Raw genomic sequence first — 19,531 nt, 5'->3', positions numbered from 1 at the left:
CAACAAAAAAAAAAAACTTTATAACTTTAACGAATCAACTTTTCTGCACAAGTCAACAGAAAGGGATGAACATCAGCATCCGCGTTTTCTCGCAGGATGTCCGGCTGGGGTCAAAGGTTATGAAGAAGGCAGAATATGCCTATATTGTTACCCATTATACCTATGCGTTTTAATCGCCAGATCATTTTTGAATGAAAAATAACTATATTGCCATATGAATATTTTTGTGAAAACTCACTTTATAAATAGGGTTCAAGTATTTATTTTATAGATTGGTTACTAGTACTGATTGATTTTATATAATATGCAATATATGACGTGTATTATCTGGCAAATAATTCCATGTCAAAGTATTTATTTATTAAAAAATACAAAACATGTTTTTACATTATTTATTTAAGGTAAGCACAGTACTTAGAAATAAAAAAAAAACATGTCAGTTTCCATTTAAAACAGTGATAGAATAAAAACACTTAAATACTGAGACAATACAACAATAATAAATACTTAAATACAAAAAGAAACAAAGTGTAAAATATGAACACTTCACATTCCTAAAAGGACATGATTCGTGAATCTACAAGTGCTACTTGTCTAAATGAGAGTTAAAAATGTTGGCGATTCTTTCAAGTTCCCTCTTCCTCGACACGGGTGACATGTTGTGAGGCTGGCGTGGAATTCTTCTCGGAATATCGCCTGCATTTGCGTGGCGTTCCTAGAAGATAAAAAACAGGAATCACACTCAAGCTCTACAGTTAAAGGGAAAACAAATGAGTAGCAGATGCTTGTGGGATGTTGCTCACTGCGGCCGTTTGTTGTAAGCATTATATGTCGGCGCATTTCAACTCAATTGTCGAGTTGCTGTGCGACATGACACACCCTACAAGGATTACTGTCCTTAAGAAGAGAAGATTTGAATTTTCTTTTGTCAGAATGACCAAATGTATTGTTGCCAACAACAGGGAATTCAGCTGGAACTGGATGAACCAGCTGTTAATTGAGTAGATGCCATAATTGCAGTGACTATTACGAGTGTGCATTCAAGTGCAAAAGTAGTTGTTAGTTGTTTGAACAAAGCTGTTCCAGTCAACCTGAACGACCACAAACACTTGATCTTGTGTAGGTGCCCGGAGCATAGATGACCCCCCCCCCCCCCCCCCCCCCCCCGCCTGCACTAAAGTAGAAAACACGTGTGCAGGACATGCACCCGTGTGTACTGTACAAGCTCCTTGCATGTCGGCGTCTTCAGGTGCACTGGCCTTTCAGACAGGTTCTGCTGGTATAAACCAGCCGTTCAAAGATCCTTCATACGTGACGTTTTGGTTCTAGTATGAGCAAGAGATGTCCTGGCAGAACAACATGTCAAAGGAGGAACGTCTGATTAAAGAAGTCTTTCCTGAAGGCTACTGAAAACTCACTTCTTTCGTTAAGTAGAGAAGACATGAGAAGCTTTCCCTTGATCATGCTCAGCTACAAATGCTCATTGTTTGCATGAACACAAAACTCGTGTCACCTCTCACCTCTATCTGCAGGGCTCGTGAACATGTTGGTTCTCTTCACCTTAGTTGAAACCGGATCTCTCAGCTGAGTTTGACATGAAATACCTCCAGCTACAGAAGCAGCTCGGGCTGCAGTAGCTTTGGTTAAGATGCCCTTATAGGCTTTCTACTCCCATGTTTTCATATATTTAATAACAGGTGACATGATTCCATTCACACCTGAAGACAAACCAAACTTCAGCTTGGAATGCTGTAGGCAGAGAGCAATTAACGCTGGAACAGGTTTACAGATGTTCCCACTTACTCGTATAAAGACAGAAGCACAATTTACACTTTCAAAAATAATCAACCCGGGTTGGTCCATCTGAAGCTCCCCCGAACCCTTAAAATCCATCCCTCCTTTCACTTGTACCGTCTCAAGCCTGTGTCTCAAGAAACTGTTGCCCTGACCAAACTCTTTAACCTTTAAATTCCCGAAAGATCCGTCCTAGTTACACAGGGGTAGAGGCAGACAACACCCTGGACAAGCACATATGGAGAAAAGGTACACGGAAAGAAAAAGGGTTCACACAAGTCCAAGAGTTGCCTCAGGCTGGATTTGAACCTGTGACCCTCTACCCTGAAAACTGCATGGAAAAGGGATTCCAATGGTATAAGAAAGCAAAAGAAAAAGAAGAAGTGGCATAAGATGAGCTGTGAAAAAAGAAAACACATCTAGTCATCATCTCTGCAAACTTGACATTTGGAGTCATTTGCATTATGGATGCTTTGGATACAAGCTTAGCCTGAGAAAACTAATGTACAGTCAACCTATAAAGCTGTAGTGAGTTGGACTGTGTCATTAAAAAATGCTATAAGAGCAACAGTTCCTGTCTCTAGTTTTTCAATGAGGCATCCAAGAAGGGCGTGTCACTTTTACTGAACTGTACATACCCAGCTTCAGGTGTTTGTCAAGACACAGGGAAGAGTAAACATCGTTGTGTAGCTCACAGACATGCACCAAGACGTCATCATTTGACCTCCTAACACTGAAGAATTTTTATGAGCGGACACGTGTTTAAGAAAGGTGAAAAGCTTGAAATAAGTTTGCATCAGATTATGTAAGACTCGTGGAGTAAAATTACACAGATTGTCTTAATGGCTCCTTTTTTAGCCTGATCGGTGAGTCACAACAGTCGTATGCCAGACCAGTCCCCGCTATCCTTCCCCGAGATCAAACAAACCAAGACGTATTTCATACAAGGTTTCACTTTGGTAAGGTTAAGAAGCGAACACAAGTCTGGGCTATTTTCCAACAAATAACTCACAAATACAAAACAGAAAAGTTAAAAAAAAGACAGAATCCAACAAAAACATTCCTCCATGATTATTTTCTACATTGTATCTTGACATTACAATGTCAAGTTCTGGCTTATAATGTGCTTTGACAATGAAGTCCCATTGAAAATGTTTTTTTTCAGACAGTATCTAACAACATTTCTTCCTGAAGATGTGTGAGGAGGAACCAGAAACACACTAGAGAAGTATTAGAGAGAAGTATTTACTGATGATAAAAAGTAAGATTTAACTTGAAAACTTAATTATCAAACTGCAAAGAAATCATAAATATGATAAAGTCACATTTTAACTGTAAAATTCAAAGGAAAATGGACCTAAGATTCTCTAAAATCATCCTGTCAACAACACAAAGATACCGTTTCTGTCTTAACCACTTTAACCGTCTTTAACATGTGAATGTAAATGAATAAGCACCGATAGAAAGCAGCAGAACCGGATCGAGTCTGACTAATAAGAAAAAAGAAACAAGTTCATTTTAATAAAAGGAAGTACTCACTGTGTCACATGATGAAAGAGAGAAAGTCGGAGCCAAGCGGACGGCCCTCAGAGACGCCTCTAGCTGATGTGTGGGGAGGAAGAAATTAGGAACAGCTCTGAATATGAAGAGTTAAGGCACATGGGATTGATTACTTTCAAGATGTTATCAAAACGTGGCAGGCATCAAACTAGACTGATAATGTTCCATCCGACTAAAATCCTCTCAGTTAAGAATATTAAAAATATATATCTGTAGCAAAGAGTTTCGTGTCACATGACATCCATAAACACTGTGCAGCATCTCAACTTAAAAATGTTTTTGTTGGATTTAAAAGTACAAATACAAACGTTCCAGATGATACTGATCCAATAAAATGCCAGCAGCTATTCAATTAGGATCGGATCTTGTGAGAGTGCTGGTGTTGTAGGGTGGTGGGGGAGGGGGGAATTAAATACAACACACGGCGAACAATTAGACTAACAAAATGCACGCTTTTATCTATCATAATACATTTCCAATCACTGAATATATAGACCAGCGCTAGTTTGATGGGAAGGTTGATGTGAAGCAAATGTTAACATGAATATAATCCTGAACACACCAGCGGTCAAACGTTATCACCTCCAATGCTCCTCACTGCCAACATGTACAGTACCACACCAATGCTGCCATGAAAAGGATACAGTTCAGTATTTGAATCTCCGTTATTCAGAGATGTTGGAGCTTCTTCAGTGTTTTCAGATCCTCTCTCTGGTGTTAATGACAAGTCTACGTCACGGTCTTCTGCTTGTCTTTCGACCACGACTCTTTGTGTACCTTCACCCTCACCGCCAGCAGCTCCTACTGAATCCTCAGATTCAGGATCTTCAGTTTGATCTACTAGAGTAGAATCAGGTTTCTGACCACAGTTGAGTGCATCATCTCTTGAAGAATGAGGATTCAGCTCTTCTTCCTGTGCGTCTTCTGAGGCCTCGTCGCTCTCCGCAATATCCAGATCAGGATCTGACAGGACACTGTTCCAAGGACTGGTTTTGTCCGTCAAAGAGGTCAACTCATTCAAATGCCGAGGTTGAACCACAACAGCTTCATAATCTCCATCTTCTTCACCAGTGTCTTCCTCGCTGTACTCAGATTGATGCTGATGAAAATCATCATCATAATCATGATCAACAGCGTTGTTACTGTCCTCCTGCTGCTGCAAACGATCTAACAGACTCTCATTTTCTACCTCCTCCGTCTCAAAATCCACACATTCTGATAGTTCTGGAGGCGGAGACAGTGATTGAGATGAGAATTCTTCAGAGGAAACTGAAGCTCTCATCGTGCTTGTGATGATTTCTGTGGCGGTTACTGGGTCGTCTGGAGATGGTGAGAGTCTCTGTGGGATCGATGGACCAGGGTTCTGACCTTTAAGCCATGCAAAAGCAAAACTACAATCAGGTCAAATATGTATGAATGTTAAAAGTACTTTATTTCTAAATGGTAATTACTTACAGAATTCTATCCTTTTCCACATTATGTAATTGATTACCGCATATCACATTTACCTTTTTAGTAATTACTTCTATGTTTCGGTTTGGAAGTTCAGTATATAAACTGGACTGCTTGGAAATGACAATAACAAAAGCCTTAGTTTGACATGTGCTCAACTCACCGCTGATTTTGTTGACTTCTCCAAATAACTGCTTGGATTTAAGAAGAAGCTTAGTCTTGTTGGTCTCCCGCTCACGATCCTCCCCCGGTGTCACATGACTTTCCTGATCACTAGGTGGTGGGAATAGGTGAGTGGCTGCCACCTTATGGCTGAAGTACTTCTGCATGTTGTCGAGCTCACTGAGTTTTTTACTGGTGAGATAGAGTCAACATCAGGGTTTAGGAGAACCATCAACACCTTCAGGAGTCACTGTTTGATCGGATACCGTAGTGTGGACAACAAGACGGAGCTGGAAGGGTTGGAGTCACCAACACTGCTGCTGCAGACGGAGTGAGAGGCAGTTTGCTCTTGGAGACTCTGATGGTACATATGTACATTGTCCATGTGTTCAGAATGCCGATCGTAACCGACAGATCTGAATGAAAATTAATAACAATTGAGGAAAAAGTGTTTCATTAAATATTTATATTTATGAATATGAAAATAAATTCTTCTTTATATTGATACAATTGTAAATTGTAATTGTATCTTTTGCTTTCTCTTGGTCAGGGCTCCCTTGAATAATAGGTTTTCAATCTTAAATGGACATTTCTTGGTAAAGGTTTAAAAAAAAGAAATGGTATATTTAAAAATGTGAAAACATTTTTTTTCAGAGAGACTCACTTTTCAGAGAACAAAGAGTCCTGAGGAGAGCAGATGATCTGTTCAGGATATTGACTGATGTGAGATGGGAAGTTGCTGTAGGTGGCCGTGGTGTGGTAGTTCACAGGGAAGATCTGAAAAGGAGGCTAAACAGACACAAACTTATTGACCAGAAGTATTTAATAGGGAATCTATTTGGCAGCTTCTTGTCTGACCGACGAGTCACTGTTGGTTCCTTCCTCGACAGTTTTTCTCTCTCGTCTTAGATCTTGGACCCACTTCAGAGGAGTGACCGACACTTTGAGCTGACCGTGACAGTGCCCGCTGAAGTCTGTGATGTTGTACCAACCACAAACGGATTGGAAACCGCAGAGCAAAGGGGAAAGATCTACTGAAGCAAATCCGATCACTCGTTCTGTTTCTGAATGAGCGAAAAAAAATGGGGGGGGGACAACATCAGTCAGTTGTAAAGATACAAGATACTTCTTGTTTAGATACGTCTGTTTTTGGACAAAAAAACGAACATTTAAAGGGCAACTAATGTAAGCACCCAACTCTCCTGTCTTGCTCACATGTTTCAAATGTTGTCTTCCTCTCCAAGATTCAGTAAGTCCCTCATCATGACAATGTTTTGAAGTTACTACTTTATAAAGTTCTCCCCTGTCTGAAATCTCAGCGAACGCGACGCTATGAGAGTGAAGCCCATTAATAAGTACTATTGGTCTTCACTCCTCCAGCCAGCTATAATCACATCCCGCTTTGTTTATACAGTCCCTTAAAGGTGGAGACATCCGAGATTGATGATGAGTGGTGAAAAACCTTGATGACCGACCAATCAGAGCAGAGTGGGTGTGGTTATGGTTAACAATATTAACAATATTTAATCTTCATTTTCTGACAAAATATTTTAATTAAAAGAGTTTTGTACAAACAGACACATACTGATGAGGACAATAGAGGTCCGAGATATAATTAAGAGACACTTAAATCAACACATTAGTTGACCTTTAAACATTCAGCTCACGTTCAGGAAAATAAATCTTACCTCCTTTGTGCCAGACTTTGAACACAAGAGACTGTTGAGGATCAACAAGAAGCTGTTTTGAAATCCTGCAATCATGAAGTGAAAATTTGGATTCCATTGTGATAAGAGCGTGTCTTAAGAAGAGAAGATAATCAAACCTGCATTCATGCTGATGGTCCCACATTGGACAGTCACTGTTGCTGATCACAGCTGTGGACACTGGTTCAGACGAGTCAGCAGTGACGTACGACACACAGCAACATGGCGCCTTTTCATTCCGTTCAGCAAGTGGACAACCTGCAGAATCATCGTAATGTATTGCAACCAAAATCAAAGTTTAGCTATTATGTTGCGTCTGGCATTAACCCACACACACACAAGTTATTTTTTAGCTCTTGAAATGAAGCACAGTTCCTTGACGTTTGACTCGGATGATGGAAATAAAAAAATGCTGACAGAACTGGATTAGAACAAAGCTGAAAGTGAAGAAGCTTTTTGCAACTTGCCTTTCAGATTAAGATGCATGGCTCTGTCCACGGTTATTGTCACAGGAAATGATTCCTCAGAGTCAACTGTTTCTTGTTGAGTTGAAGAGACCACAAGAGGACTTTCTGACCGCATCTGTGGAGATGAGCAAGGAACTTGATTTGCTGCTTCTTCTGTTGGCTCCTCCTCATTGCTGGAGTGATGGTCGGGTACAGTATCTGTGTATCCCCAGGAGGTCTGAGTGATGTGAACTCTGAGAGCAGCACCCTGCAGGTCAGGGGCTGAGCTTCTGAACAGTGGGTACACACCTTTCAAAAAAAACAACAACAAAAACTCATGTTAGATTTAAAAACAATCTGTTGACATAATGACTAAGGTTATCATTCTAATTATTACCACTCAGAGTCAACTTCTGCTCAGATTTTCTTGCAAGAGAAGATAGATCCAAAAATGCTGATCCCACAAGGCGGTCTGTGTCACTCGGTCTTTGAGTCCTGTCTTTCCTAAAAGCGACCCATAACTGGATTTCCAGTTTCTCTTCTTGAAGGTACCACATCAGAGGCTGAGTCCTCAAGAGCTCCACACTCCTGCTTCCTTCAAAACTCACAGTAGCCTTGTTTCCCTCCACAATAATGGGGTGTTTCATCTGGGAGCAGACCGCATCCTTATCATAGAACTTGTACCGGAAGTAGCAGTAGGTGGAGCGCTGGAGCTCAGTGTGTCCCGGCAGAAGTAGACAGTGTACAGGTACCCAAACTCTTGGCATTGAGAAGGTAAAGGCTGTTTTGCGACCATTCTCCTCACAGGAAATTTCATCATTCTGATATTCTGAGTCAACAAGTGACATTTCCCAACCTAAACCACTGGCTGCTTTGATGACTCTTTCCCGATCTGAGCGGTGAGAGAAGTTAATTGAGATCTCAAGAGCTCCAACCAAGACATGCTGGTCCTGAGATGAACTTGTTTCCTGTGGTAGAGACACCCCAAACCAGCCCGAGATGCCTGGATGGATCAAGAAAAGAGCATATGATTTAATAGGTGCTTCCTTCTTTTCCTTCTATCACTTGAAAAAATGTAGGTGTCATTTAATGCATAAAAATATAACTTTTTTTTAATGTTTTATAGAAAAAATGATTAAATTTATTTTAGAATCTAGACTCCTTATCTACACATCAGTGTCAGAGTTTGTAACACATTTGAAATTACTTAGCTAAGTTTTCAGCAATTTACTAATCAAATGTTTACATTTATTGCTCTAAATTAAAGCAAGCATCCATATGTAAAGCCACAAATTGTACCACGATTGGCCAGCATTATGGTAGCATTCACCAAATATTTAACATCATATTTCTAGGTTGATGCAGCAATAATGAACATTTCTTTCTGACTCTAAGCTTAGGAAAGGTTAATGATGCTTCTAAAAAAAACTGTAAACTTAAAAAAAAAAAGTGGATTATGTATACAGAAGAAGATCCAGTTAGACTTTGGGAGCAGAAATTATAAGGTAGAGAGAGAAAAATAATTATGTTTGAAATCACCTTAGAAGGACAGGATATTTTATTATTCAATCAAATGTCAGATGAATCACCACAGTTGGTTTTTGGATGATTGGAGATGTAGTCAAAGCAATCTTTCTACTCTTATAGACACTTACCGGTTCTTTTATGTAAAAGATCAGCAAGTGGTATTTTAACGATGCCTAACACCACATCCTGAAGTCTGGAAGTGTCTGCCAAAACAAAGAATATGTTGTTTTTACTTTTGCCAAAAAAAGTAGTTTATTCAAAAACAACAAATAAAAGGCCCTCATTGGAGCCTCTCTGTTAGACCACAAAAACTATTTATCATATATGATTAACTAATAAATAAACCTTTTTCCCGATTGTCTTTATTCCAAATGGTGAAGATTGCAGAGGCTTCATTCAGCTGCTCGGCCAAACTGCAGGTTTCCCCAGTGTTCCTGTGATGAAGCAGGTCACATGACACTTCTGTGTGGTGGTCAAACTCTGGGCAGAAGTTTTTGGCAGCCACTCGTGTGCTCCTTCTCTCATTGTTGGGCAAAAACGAGAACTGGACTGTGACATAAGAGTTGACGCCTAGCCCAGCGAAGTAGTTGAATCGTGCATCGCTTTGGGAAACAACTCTGAGAGGAAACAGACAATACCAGACTAATGATAAGGCAATGCATGTTGTTAATACATATGAACAAAGCTTAGGATCTTGTGACATACCTTGCTGCAGCTTGTAGTCCAGACGCACGGTGAATTTTCACCACGAGCGCCACCATATGAGCAGCTGCTCCTCTGACAGACATCCCTGCAAGTCTCAGTGGTCGGTGAGTGTAGCGAATGCAGATATCCAGCGTACCTTATCGGCATAAAAAAATATAAAAAATCAAATCAATAAATTAAACGTAATATTTTACAAAACAGCCCATGTTGAAGTGTTTTTCTACCTGAGGAAAGTGGATCACATCCTTGAGGTCTCTCTATGTGGGGTACCAGAGGCAGCGAGAAAGTTTTTGTCTCATCTAGTCTCTGGACGTCCACCATGGAGTATAGTTTGGAAAGTGGAAGGAATCCTTTGGCCACCAGTTGATCACGAACATTAGGATAATAATATCTGTACAACACAAGTGCAGAAGTTTATTAAGAGCATTGAAGTCATGTTTTTTAATCACATAGGGAGGCATTACAATAATAATAATAATAAAGCATTTATGGTCAATCACATCCCATGACCGTGATAAAAGTTGTTGATCTAAATATATATATATATATATATATATATATATATATATATATATATATATATATACACACACACACAGACAGAATCGGTGAGATAGTTTTCATTGGTAGACTAGAAATATTTATTATTAAAAACCATCATTTCTCCTGACCATGTGGTCAATCCCAATAAATTATTATTTTTTGCTCAGTTAAAACAGTGAAAAGACAACCATTATAAGTATTTATATGGTACTTTAATTCTGTCATATATATTTAGCAATTAAATCATGACATCATAATGGTAAAGACGTGGTAATAAATGTATACCTGCACCACACTTCAAACTGCACCCCTCCTTTGCTGCTCTGGCCTTTTCTTGATAGAAATCTGAGCAGCTGCTGGACTGGAACATCTTCTGGGGCCAACAGAACATGCGTCTCTGTGTGACTGAATGCTGGGTCAGGCACACACAGAGAGGTAGTCGTACGAAAACACTTGAGGGTCAAATCTGTTGGATTGAAGGTGTAGCTTAGAGAGATGTAGAAGTAAATCTTACGGCTCTTTTAGTTATGAAAGATTCGTTACCACTGTCATCTGAGGTCTTGCTGTCTTTATCCTGGAATGGAAAAATGTACTGCACAAAGCAATCGGCTTCACCCCAAACTGTTGACTGCAGAAGTGTCAGTTCATTGATCCCCTCCACCCTGATAATGAACACATGTTCTCTAAGTGTAGAGTCTTCTGTCGCCTGAGGAGAAAAAAATGAGAGTTGACAACTATTTTAATCTTGTTTAAGAGCTGTTTAAGAAGTGTTAAGCTGACCTTTGTGGGTGCCTGCAGTTGGTGATCTTGTAGATGAAACTGGCTCTCGGGGAGACACAAAGAAACATTACTCCCATCTCTTGTTCTTTGAAGAGCAAATATCTGTTCCGAGCGTCCCATCGCTAGAACGACACGGAGGTGTCCTTTCAAACCTGACAGCACGTCAAGAACTGGCATGTAGCAGTCAACTCCCAACACTGGATACTGTGCCTGAAGAAGCAGGTGGGAGACCTTTGGCTCCCTGAAAAGAACAAGAAAACCAAAATCACCATCATTTTTAATTTTGCCACGTACTGTATATACTTCACATTAAGAAGTTTCAAAAAACATACATTAGAATCAAAGTCAGTAAAAAGTTATTAATTGGTGTTACAGCGGCCTCTAGGGTAGAATCCACAAATTGCAAACGAAATCAAAATAAGTAATATTTGTAGAGCGCTTTTCTAGACCAGGGTCACAAAGCACTTAAACAATTAAAACAATACCCGAAAAAATAAAGGTCTTAATTACTGCAGCTTTGGAGTTCACATTCTTTTTGCTTCTAGATGTGATAGATAAGTCATCTGAACATATATGAATGACTATGATCTATCTTCATACACTGCTGCTGTTGACTTTATTTAAACAGCATACAATCATATAAAAAAAATAAAAAAACTTTTCTATGATCATTGTGACAAAACAGTTCAATAGAGCCAATAGTGAAGTGGATTAGACCATGCCCCTCAGTTAATGCAGTCTCAGTGTCTATTTATTTTGGTTATGTTAGCGATAATCTGTTTCCTTACATCTGTTCAACATGGAAGAGTAAAATGGTCGACTACATTCAGTTCTTCAATATTTTTTAAACTTGCCTAAATGACATGTAGAACTGGTGGAGAGGTAATTTGACAAGTCCAAAGAGCTGATCCTGCTCTGAACATCCCATCTTCCTCCAAACTTCTATCACCATCACGTTATTCTTCATCCGATCCAGCAACTTTGAGGTTAGGGCCACAGGGGTGACCTTGGGCAAAATAACAGTTAAGTAAATAAATATATGTTACACCAACAACTAAGAAAAATAAACTCTTGAACTTACTTGTACAAAATTAAAACAGGGGTTTTCTCCACCCCAGCTGACCACGGATCGAGCCATCTCGTTACTCCAGAAGAGTTTGCAGTTTAGATAAACATTAAGGGCATTTGGTGACGTGCAGGTTAAATCCTTTCCATCCGGAACCATCAACAGCGTATGCAATAGAACAACTGCCTCTTCTTCCACCTGCAGCGATGTCTTTGGCAGACTTTTGTTGAATTCAGTATAAAAGTCAGGGACGTCTCTTGTGTCAGATCTGTCAATCTGAGATGGTTCTTCTTCCCTGCTTAAGTCTAGAATGTCAGCTTTAAAAGCAGAATTCCTTTGTTTGTTCTTCCTTTTGTGTTCAGAGTAGAAGTTATCGAACACAAGTTCCAGTGACACCTACAAGGTAAGGAGATGTACATCAGGCTAAAGCACAGGGCTGTTAAAGAGAGGGTTCAAAAAATTACACCTTAAGAGGTCCGATTTCATGAGTCATCCCTTCCAAACTCAGCACTGGTAGAGTGACTGTTTGGCAGAGATCTGGGTTCTGGATCAGACAACCCAGTGAGTGGACGGCTTTACCGACCAGAAGCGCCTGCAACAGTAGAAAGAACAACATTGCATTTCATAGTTTTAATCAAGGACAGTGTCGTTGCAATGTAAATTAGAATGTTATATTGTTTACAAAATGAGAAAAAGGTGCTCTTTAGTTTCCCATTTTAAATTTACTTGATGAGTTGCATGCAGCACCGGAGCCTCGGGATGCCTAACCCTCACCCTACCTGTCCCCTCACCCCAAACTCTCACTATAACCCAAATTATTATAGAAAATATGAAAATGTGTTTCAATGACTGAATTTACACAACACTCACTTTCTTTTGGTGACTTCTCCGTGAGTAAATAGTAAATATAAGGTCACTGCTCCACCACTCCTCCGCATTTTCTTGGTTAAATTGAACAGGAAACGAAGAACTTTGCTGAAACGATACCACTGCAGAAAAAAAAAGAGTACATTAACACATTGCCTGCTTCGATGATAATGAAATAGAGCAACACCCACCTCCTCCATTGACTCGACTTGAAACCGCACGAATCACCTTCTGCTCAGGCGCTTTGCAGCGTTTGCTTGGACTAGGAAGCATCGGGAAAACAAATTCCACAAAATATGTGCTGCAAATGAAAGGAAATCATTCTTAAAAACTGTATTTATCGTAATTCACACAAAAGAAATCCAACAAACCATTTGATCCCAGGTATTGAACAAGATAAATTATCTTTATTTCGGGTCACTTTGGGACTTGTTGAAGTGCAGCTGGATGTTACAGTCAACGAGAGGATGCTCACTTTTGCACTTCGGATTGAAAACAGTTGAGCTAGCCGTTCTGGGCTCAGAAGGACACCATAGTCATCGGACTGGGAAACATAACTGTAGAGTTGGTAAATATACCGTATTTGTCAATGTCAAAGTAATGCAAACGAAAATAATACTACACCACTTACTTGTCAACATTGTGGTGGTTAGAGGGACCAACTTGTTTTTCAACAGGACTTGTACTCAACAACTCTGCTTCTGGTACGTCAACCTCTTCATCTTCTGTTGTTGGGTTCAACAACTGAAAAACATGCATTAACTCACTAATATTTAGCTTCCTGATTTGAGTAATCAATTCTGTTAGATTACAGAAGAAACTGGAAGTGACCTTCTCTTTCATGTTAATAGCTTCTCACTAGTTATTGGTTGATAAGGCCTCATGAAACAGCATCGACTGTAACGTGACACAAAATGAATTATGACACATTTTGAAGGCCGATAGATGGCACTCTCGGTCGGAAAACAATGCCAGGTTTTTTTAATTAGTAGAAAGTGCCATCTAGTGTTCTTTCAAAATGAACAGACTGTATCATGCAGATGGTGATGCTACTCACCAACCCATTGCAACTTCTTACTAACTGATCCAAAGCCAGAGAGCTTTTTACCTGTGGTTCTCTTTCTTTGGATTAGATTTAGATTCTAATCCAGCCTGTTGTGATATTGTGATGAAATCTTCTTATTTTGTTTTCTTTCTTAATTGTATAGTAAGTGTTTGCATATGGATTTTATATTATATTGTACATGCATGTTTTTTTATGTACTTCATACATATACAGGTCAAAATTAGCATATTGTGATAAAGTTGATTATTTTCCATAATGTAATGATAATAATTGAACTTTCATATATTTCAGATTCATTGCACACCAACTGAAATATTTCAGGTCTTTTGTTGTTTTAATACTGATGATTTTGGCATACAGCTCAAGAAAACCCCAAATTCCTATCTCAAAAAATTAGCATATCATGAAAAGGTACTCTAAACGAGCTCTTAACCTAATCATCTGAATCAACTAATTAACTCTAAACACCTGCAAAAGATTCCTGAGGCTTTTAAAAACTCCCACCCTGGTTCATTACTCAAAACTGCAATCATGGGTAAGACTGCCGACCTGACTGCTGCCCAGAAGGCCATCGTTGACACCCTCAAGCAAGAGGGTAAGACACAGAAAGAAATTTCTGAGCGAATAGGCTGTTCCCAGAGTGCTGCATCAAGGCACCTCAGTGGGAAGTCTGTGGGAAGGAAAAAGTGTGGCAGAAAACGCTGCACAACCAGAAGAGGTGACCGGACCCTGAGGAGGATTGTGGAGAAGGGCCGATTCCAGACCTTGGGGGACCTGCGGAAGCAGTGGACTGAGTCTGGAGTAGAAACATCCAGAGCCACCGTGCACAGGCGTGTGCAGGAAATGGGCTACAGGTGCCGCATTCCCCAGGTCAAGCCACTTTTGAACCAGAAACGGCGGCAGAAGCGCCTGACCTGGGCTACAGAGAAGCAGCACTGGACTGTTGCTCAGTGGTCCAAAGTACTTTTTTCGGATGAAAGCAAATTTTGCATGTCATTCAGAAATCAAGGTGCCAGAGTCTGGAGGAAGACTGGGGAGAAGGAAATGCCAAAATGCCTGAAGTCCAGTGTCAAGTACCCACAGTCAGTGATGGTCTGGGGTGCCATGCCAATGCAGCTAGCTATCAGGAGATTTTGGAGCACTTCATGCTTCCATCTGCTGAAAAGCTTTATGGAGATGAAGATTTCATTTTTCACTTTTTTTCAGACCTTGCACCTGCTCACAGTGCCAAAACCACTAGTAAATGGTTTACTGACCATGGTATTACTGTGCTCAATTGGCCTGCCAACTCTCCTGACCTGAACCCCATAGAGAATCTGCGGGATAGTGTGAAGAGGAAGTTGAGAGACACCAGTCCCAACACTGTGGATGAGCTTAAGGCCGCTATCGAAGCATCCTGGGCCTCCATAACACCTCAGCAGTGCCACAGGCTGATTGCCTCCATGCCACGCCGCATTGAAGCAGTCATTTCTGCGAAAGGATTCCCGACCAAGTATTGAGTGTATAACTGAACATAATTATTTGAAGTTTAAATTTTTTGTATTAAAAACACTTTTCTTTTATTGGTCGGATGAAATATGCAAATTTTTTGAGATAGGGATTTTTGTTTTTTCTTTACTTTTTTGCCAAAATCATCAATATTAAAACAATAAAAGGCTTGAACTACTTCAGTTGGTGTGCAATGAAAAAATAAAATTCTAAAATATATGAAAGTTCAATTATTATCATTACATTACTTTATCACAATATGCTAATTTTGTGAGACATCATGGCCAGGGGACTTCTGGAAAACAAGCTAAATGTTGAATAAACATAATGTCATTATCAAAACATCAGCAAAATCTATTGGAAATGCTTAAAGTTATCTCCCACATGCTTAAGGCCTAGCCTCAAAACATTACATTATGGGGTGACTAAAGCTGTATATTTAAATTAAAAAATAAAAAGTAAAAGAAATGAGAGAACACTTACAATATTTTTGTAAAAAAGGTTATCCAGTAAACTCTGATCAAACTGTGGGTCATTGAGCTCACTGTCCGCACAAACGCTGCTGTGCTCAGAGCCAGATTCAGAGTATGGTTCATCACAATCCAACTGAGGAAGATCAGACGTGTCCAATCTATGAAACCAAAAAACACTTAAAACTATGATTTCATGCATGATTTTTTATGTTGGTGATGATGGTGACAAATACCTGCCAAGGAGAAGTTCAACCACTTTGTTGTCGATGTCAGATGAAGCATCCACAACACAATCTGTGGCCATAACTTGCTGAGGTGTTAAGTCACAATGTAAAATATTTTGGAGTAACGTGCCCGAGTTTCTGGTGAGAAAACATAATTTTAGTCTTTAAAAAAAGTTTTTTAAAAAAAGAAGAAAAACAACTCACGCAGATAGTGGTTGAGCATTTTCTCTCTGGAGAGGTAGAGGGACATCTCTCGTTGTCTGGGCAGAAGCAGTGTCAGCAGATTGTGAAACACTTTTGAGTTTGTCCTCACACTCCATGTCGACTTTAGAGGGAACATTTTCAAGTAATAATAAATAACATTTTCTGGAAAAAATGTTTAACTAACCAAAAATGTCTAAACTTACTCTGGATAATGTTGTCAGTGGGTCGACCTTCAGGTTTCTTGACTGAATCATTTCCAGAGCAAGTAGATGAGGGATTCAAATTCTCCTGTGCCACATCAATGCCTTGCTCCAGGCTTTTGAAATACAAGTGGTCTTTTCCTCTGAAAAAAAATTACAACTAGGTGAATGCTACAAAACCATTAAAGAATCATTAGAAGTTGCAAAACCTTGGCGTGCTTCTTCCACTACCCCTGGCTTGGTGTTGTAGAGACGATTGTTGGGCTTCATCGGGGGCAGTTATTGCAACGGCTGGTGGTCTAATCACCCCAATGTCCCTGGTGTGGACCGAGTTGCTGCTATCACAATCTTTTGATGGAGGCTGTAGACTAAGAGAGACCTGTGAAATAAGAATCACAATGTCCTGTTATTAATAACACAAATTATTGATAAAGAATAAAGAAAGTGAGTAGACTGTAGACAGTGCTGTCCTTCACATGAAAACTATAAATCACGAAAAATCATCCAACCGTTCCGTACAGTTTTTTTAAGTCCTCATCGAGCAATAAATGGTACATGTTGCTTTATCGGTACCTCTGAATTTTAAGATCAACCGTTTCCAATATAATGAAATATAATTTAAACATGAAGTGTTGCTAAGCTGAACTGATCCCTCTGCACTACAGAGTTTTTCTATCCAAACTTAATTTAATTATGGAGATTGGCCACAAAATTAAAGCAAGAGTTGAGCAAAAAGAAGAATTGCACATTGCTTAAAAGGAATAGAATGATCATATAAAAAAAACATGAATCTTAAGTGGTTTGTATTTTGTTATTGCACCAAGGGGGACAACACATTTTTGGGGGAAAAAAAAAAAAAATCAGACTAAGGGGACAATAATTTGTTACATTTAGCATTACCAGTTAAACGTGGCAAAGAAGTGTGCCTTGAAATAGAATTGTCATCATAAATAACATGAAATACGTATCGATCAGTGATGTTTTCCCCCAATATTTTTCGTGTAACTGACCACAGTGTGATCGTTTCCTTCTCCGTTTTAAACAAAGTAATTATTAAAAGTTAAAGGGAAAACAAATGTGATAATTTGAGTGTCTTTTAAATGGATCTTGGACCTTTACTATGTGTCTGATTGCACAAAACGGTCTTTTTATTTAAATATTTACATTACAAAATGTGCTGAAACAACACCCACTGAAACAGGGCATCTTGAAGAGTAGGTCAGGACGTTTAGGTTTTTAAAAAATGATTTCTGGAACCTTAAATCTTAATAACACCAACTTATTGTTCTGGAAGTAATTACAATTTTAGGAACCTGGTGTAGAGAAGCATAATGCGACAAACAGAAAAATAATAACTATTATTATCAGAATGACTTGAATTAAGGAGGACTTTTACTCACCTGCAACTCTCCAATTTTTTTGGATGTTGGAGATAAAAGAGAGTAAAATCCGCTTATGCTGCGTGACATGGAAAGGCTGGCGATAGCTGAAATCTGTGCTTTTGCACATGGAACCTGATGTTGTTTTGTCAGAACTTCCAGAACCATTGTCCCCATGTCTGTCAACAATAAATAAAACAATAGGTGTTTATGGGATTGAACATTTATTATTATCATATATACAGTATATAATGGATACATACACAGTATATGTATATGCATAACAACCTGCCAAATATGAGGTGAACTGCTTAGAGCCACATCGGATTGGGAAGTGTGCTGTGGTCTTGATATTCTTCTGTGATAATTGTGAGCCATCTCTTGGGTAGAAGTGTGTGCCGTCAGAAGACTCTCCCCACCAACGAAGCCGCACATATGTGGCAGGTGGTGGCTTAGACACTGTCCAAATAACCCGACCTACTGTCACCTGCAGAAAGCATCTTACGTGACCCTCGACCAGAGGAGGCAGGCTGGTGGAGGGGATAACATCATTGAGGACTGCAAAGAAAAAAAAAACATTAGAAAGAACACTGCAATTTGAAACAATGAGCTTATAAAGATGATTCCAAATTACATTATTAATTTCTACACCAGATGTATTACCAAATAAGATGCAAATATATGAAAGTACATGTTTGAAAAAACATGAATTTGTAAATAACTGGACAACTTCAATATCAATATAGTTTTATTATTTTTGCATTTAACATTTAATCCTGTTTTATGCTGTGGTGTGTTAGGGTGGAAATGTGTCCAAGAAGAGTGTCAACAGGTTGGACAGGTTGATCAGAAGGGCTGGCTCTGTGGTTGGCATGAAGCTGGACTCACTGGTGAGAGTTGCAGAGAGGAGATCTATAGAAACACTATAGTCCATCATGAATGATGAAAGTCATACTGTGAACACTGTCATCAGTGAGCAGAGAAGCAGATGGAGTGCACGAATGCTCCTCCTCAGATGCAATACTAAAAGACTCAGGGACTCATTCATTCCATTATATATATATATATATATATATATATATATAAACACACTTTATAACTTGGGGGTTTGGGGGCAGAAGCGGAGTGAAAAGATGATGTATTCTATTCTATGTTAATCCTCGTATCCTTTTCTTTGTGTTATTTCCTTTTATCTATGATCTTTATACATAGATGTTGTCATCGATTGAACTTTGTTCTTGTTTTTATTCATATCTATCCATCTATCTGTTTATCTAACTATCTGATGATTTGGCAACGTATCGATGTGACATGAAACTGCATTTTAATGAAAGAAGCAGGGGAACTATTCTCAATGACAACTTTTTATTGATACAATTTTAAACAACAAAGAACGTAGGGCTCATTTTAAAGTACTGAAGACACACAAATAACATTAAACTACTTTTACATGACTGAAAGATAACGGTACCTGCTACTTTAAACTTAGCTTTGTCGCTAAAATAAAGCTAAGCTAATAACAACTTACCTTTCTTTTTGCTACTTCCTGCTTTGACAGACGTCTTGCTTCCGCTCTTCATTACTCTTTTCTCGCTACACAAAGATGACAACGGACACCCAATTCCCAAATATAGTAAGCTTTATACGTTGCATCATTCAAGTAAAGTTGCTAACTAGCCTAATCCATTTAAGAGTGCTACAAACATAAACACAAGCCACCGCGCGGTATCTGTCGCCCTGTAACTGTCCCGCCTCCATTGCCGCCTCCATCACAGATGCATTGTGGGAAGAAGAGTTCCATAACAGAATGACAGAAATAGTTGGTGAAAAAGAACATTCAGGTCATTTATTAAATATACTTAGTTTAATTTAGTTTTAATTTCGTCAAA

The 19,531-nt window shown here is 39.2% G+C and overlaps 1 protein-coding gene across 1 annotated transcript; it reads right to left on the bottom strand.

The window, feature by feature from the left end:
- Positions 1-378: 378 nt before the first annotated feature.
- c2cd3 (C2 domain containing 3 centriole elongation regulator) lies at positions 379-19,372 on the bottom strand. The gene is made up of 33 exons (XM_087795568.1): positions 19,171-19,372; positions 17,931-18,200; positions 17,664-17,821; positions 16,473-16,642; positions 16,267-16,406; positions 16,064-16,184; positions 15,869-15,997; positions 15,646-15,793; positions 13,240-13,352; positions 12,980-13,165; positions 12,800-12,909; positions 12,612-12,730; positions 12,208-12,333; positions 11,757-12,137; positions 11,526-11,681; positions 10,676-10,912; positions 10,439-10,601; positions 10,181-10,361; positions 9,577-9,743; positions 9,353-9,488; positions 8,993-9,264; positions 8,776-8,850; positions 7,518-8,123; positions 7,142-7,429; positions 6,794-6,932; positions 6,657-6,721; positions 5,827-6,032; positions 5,633-5,757; positions 5,235-5,384; positions 4,970-5,160; positions 3,999-4,722; positions 3,334-3,430; positions 379-715 (listed from the first exon to the last, which is right to left on the bottom strand). The coding sequence occupies exons 1-33, from the start codon at positions 19,220-19,222 to the stop codon at positions 587-589; spliced, it is 6,330 nt and encodes a 2,109-aa protein (XP_087651694.1). The 5' UTR covers positions 19,223-19,372; the 3' UTR covers positions 379-586.
- Positions 19,373-19,531: the final 159 nt, after the last annotated feature.

Source organism: Callionymus lyra, chromosome 7 (genome assembly GCF_982586985.1).
Source record: "Callionymus lyra chromosome 7, fCalLyr1.hap1.1, whole genome shotgun sequence".
NCBI classification, from domain to species: Eukaryota; Metazoa; Chordata; class Actinopteri; order Syngnathiformes; family Callionymidae; genus Callionymus; species Callionymus lyra.
Note: the sequence above shows the minus strand (reverse complement) of the source record. Positions and strands in the feature narration are given on the sequence as shown.

Bases quoted from the DNA above. Each gene is read 5' to 3' on its own strand.
- c2cd3 (XM_087795568.1), bottom strand. From the start codon at position 19,222: ATGAAGAGCGGAAGCAAGACGTCTGTCAAAGCAGGAAGTAGCAAAAAG. The intron at 6,933-7,141 runs GCAAGTTGCAAA...ATGATTCTGCAG, and splicing joins CATGCATCTTAATCTGAAAG to GTTGTCCACTTGCTGAACGG. The intron at 5,161-5,234 runs GTATCCGATCAA...CTATCTCACCAG, and splicing joins GTCTTGTTGTCCACACTACG to TAAAAAACTCAGTGAGCTCG.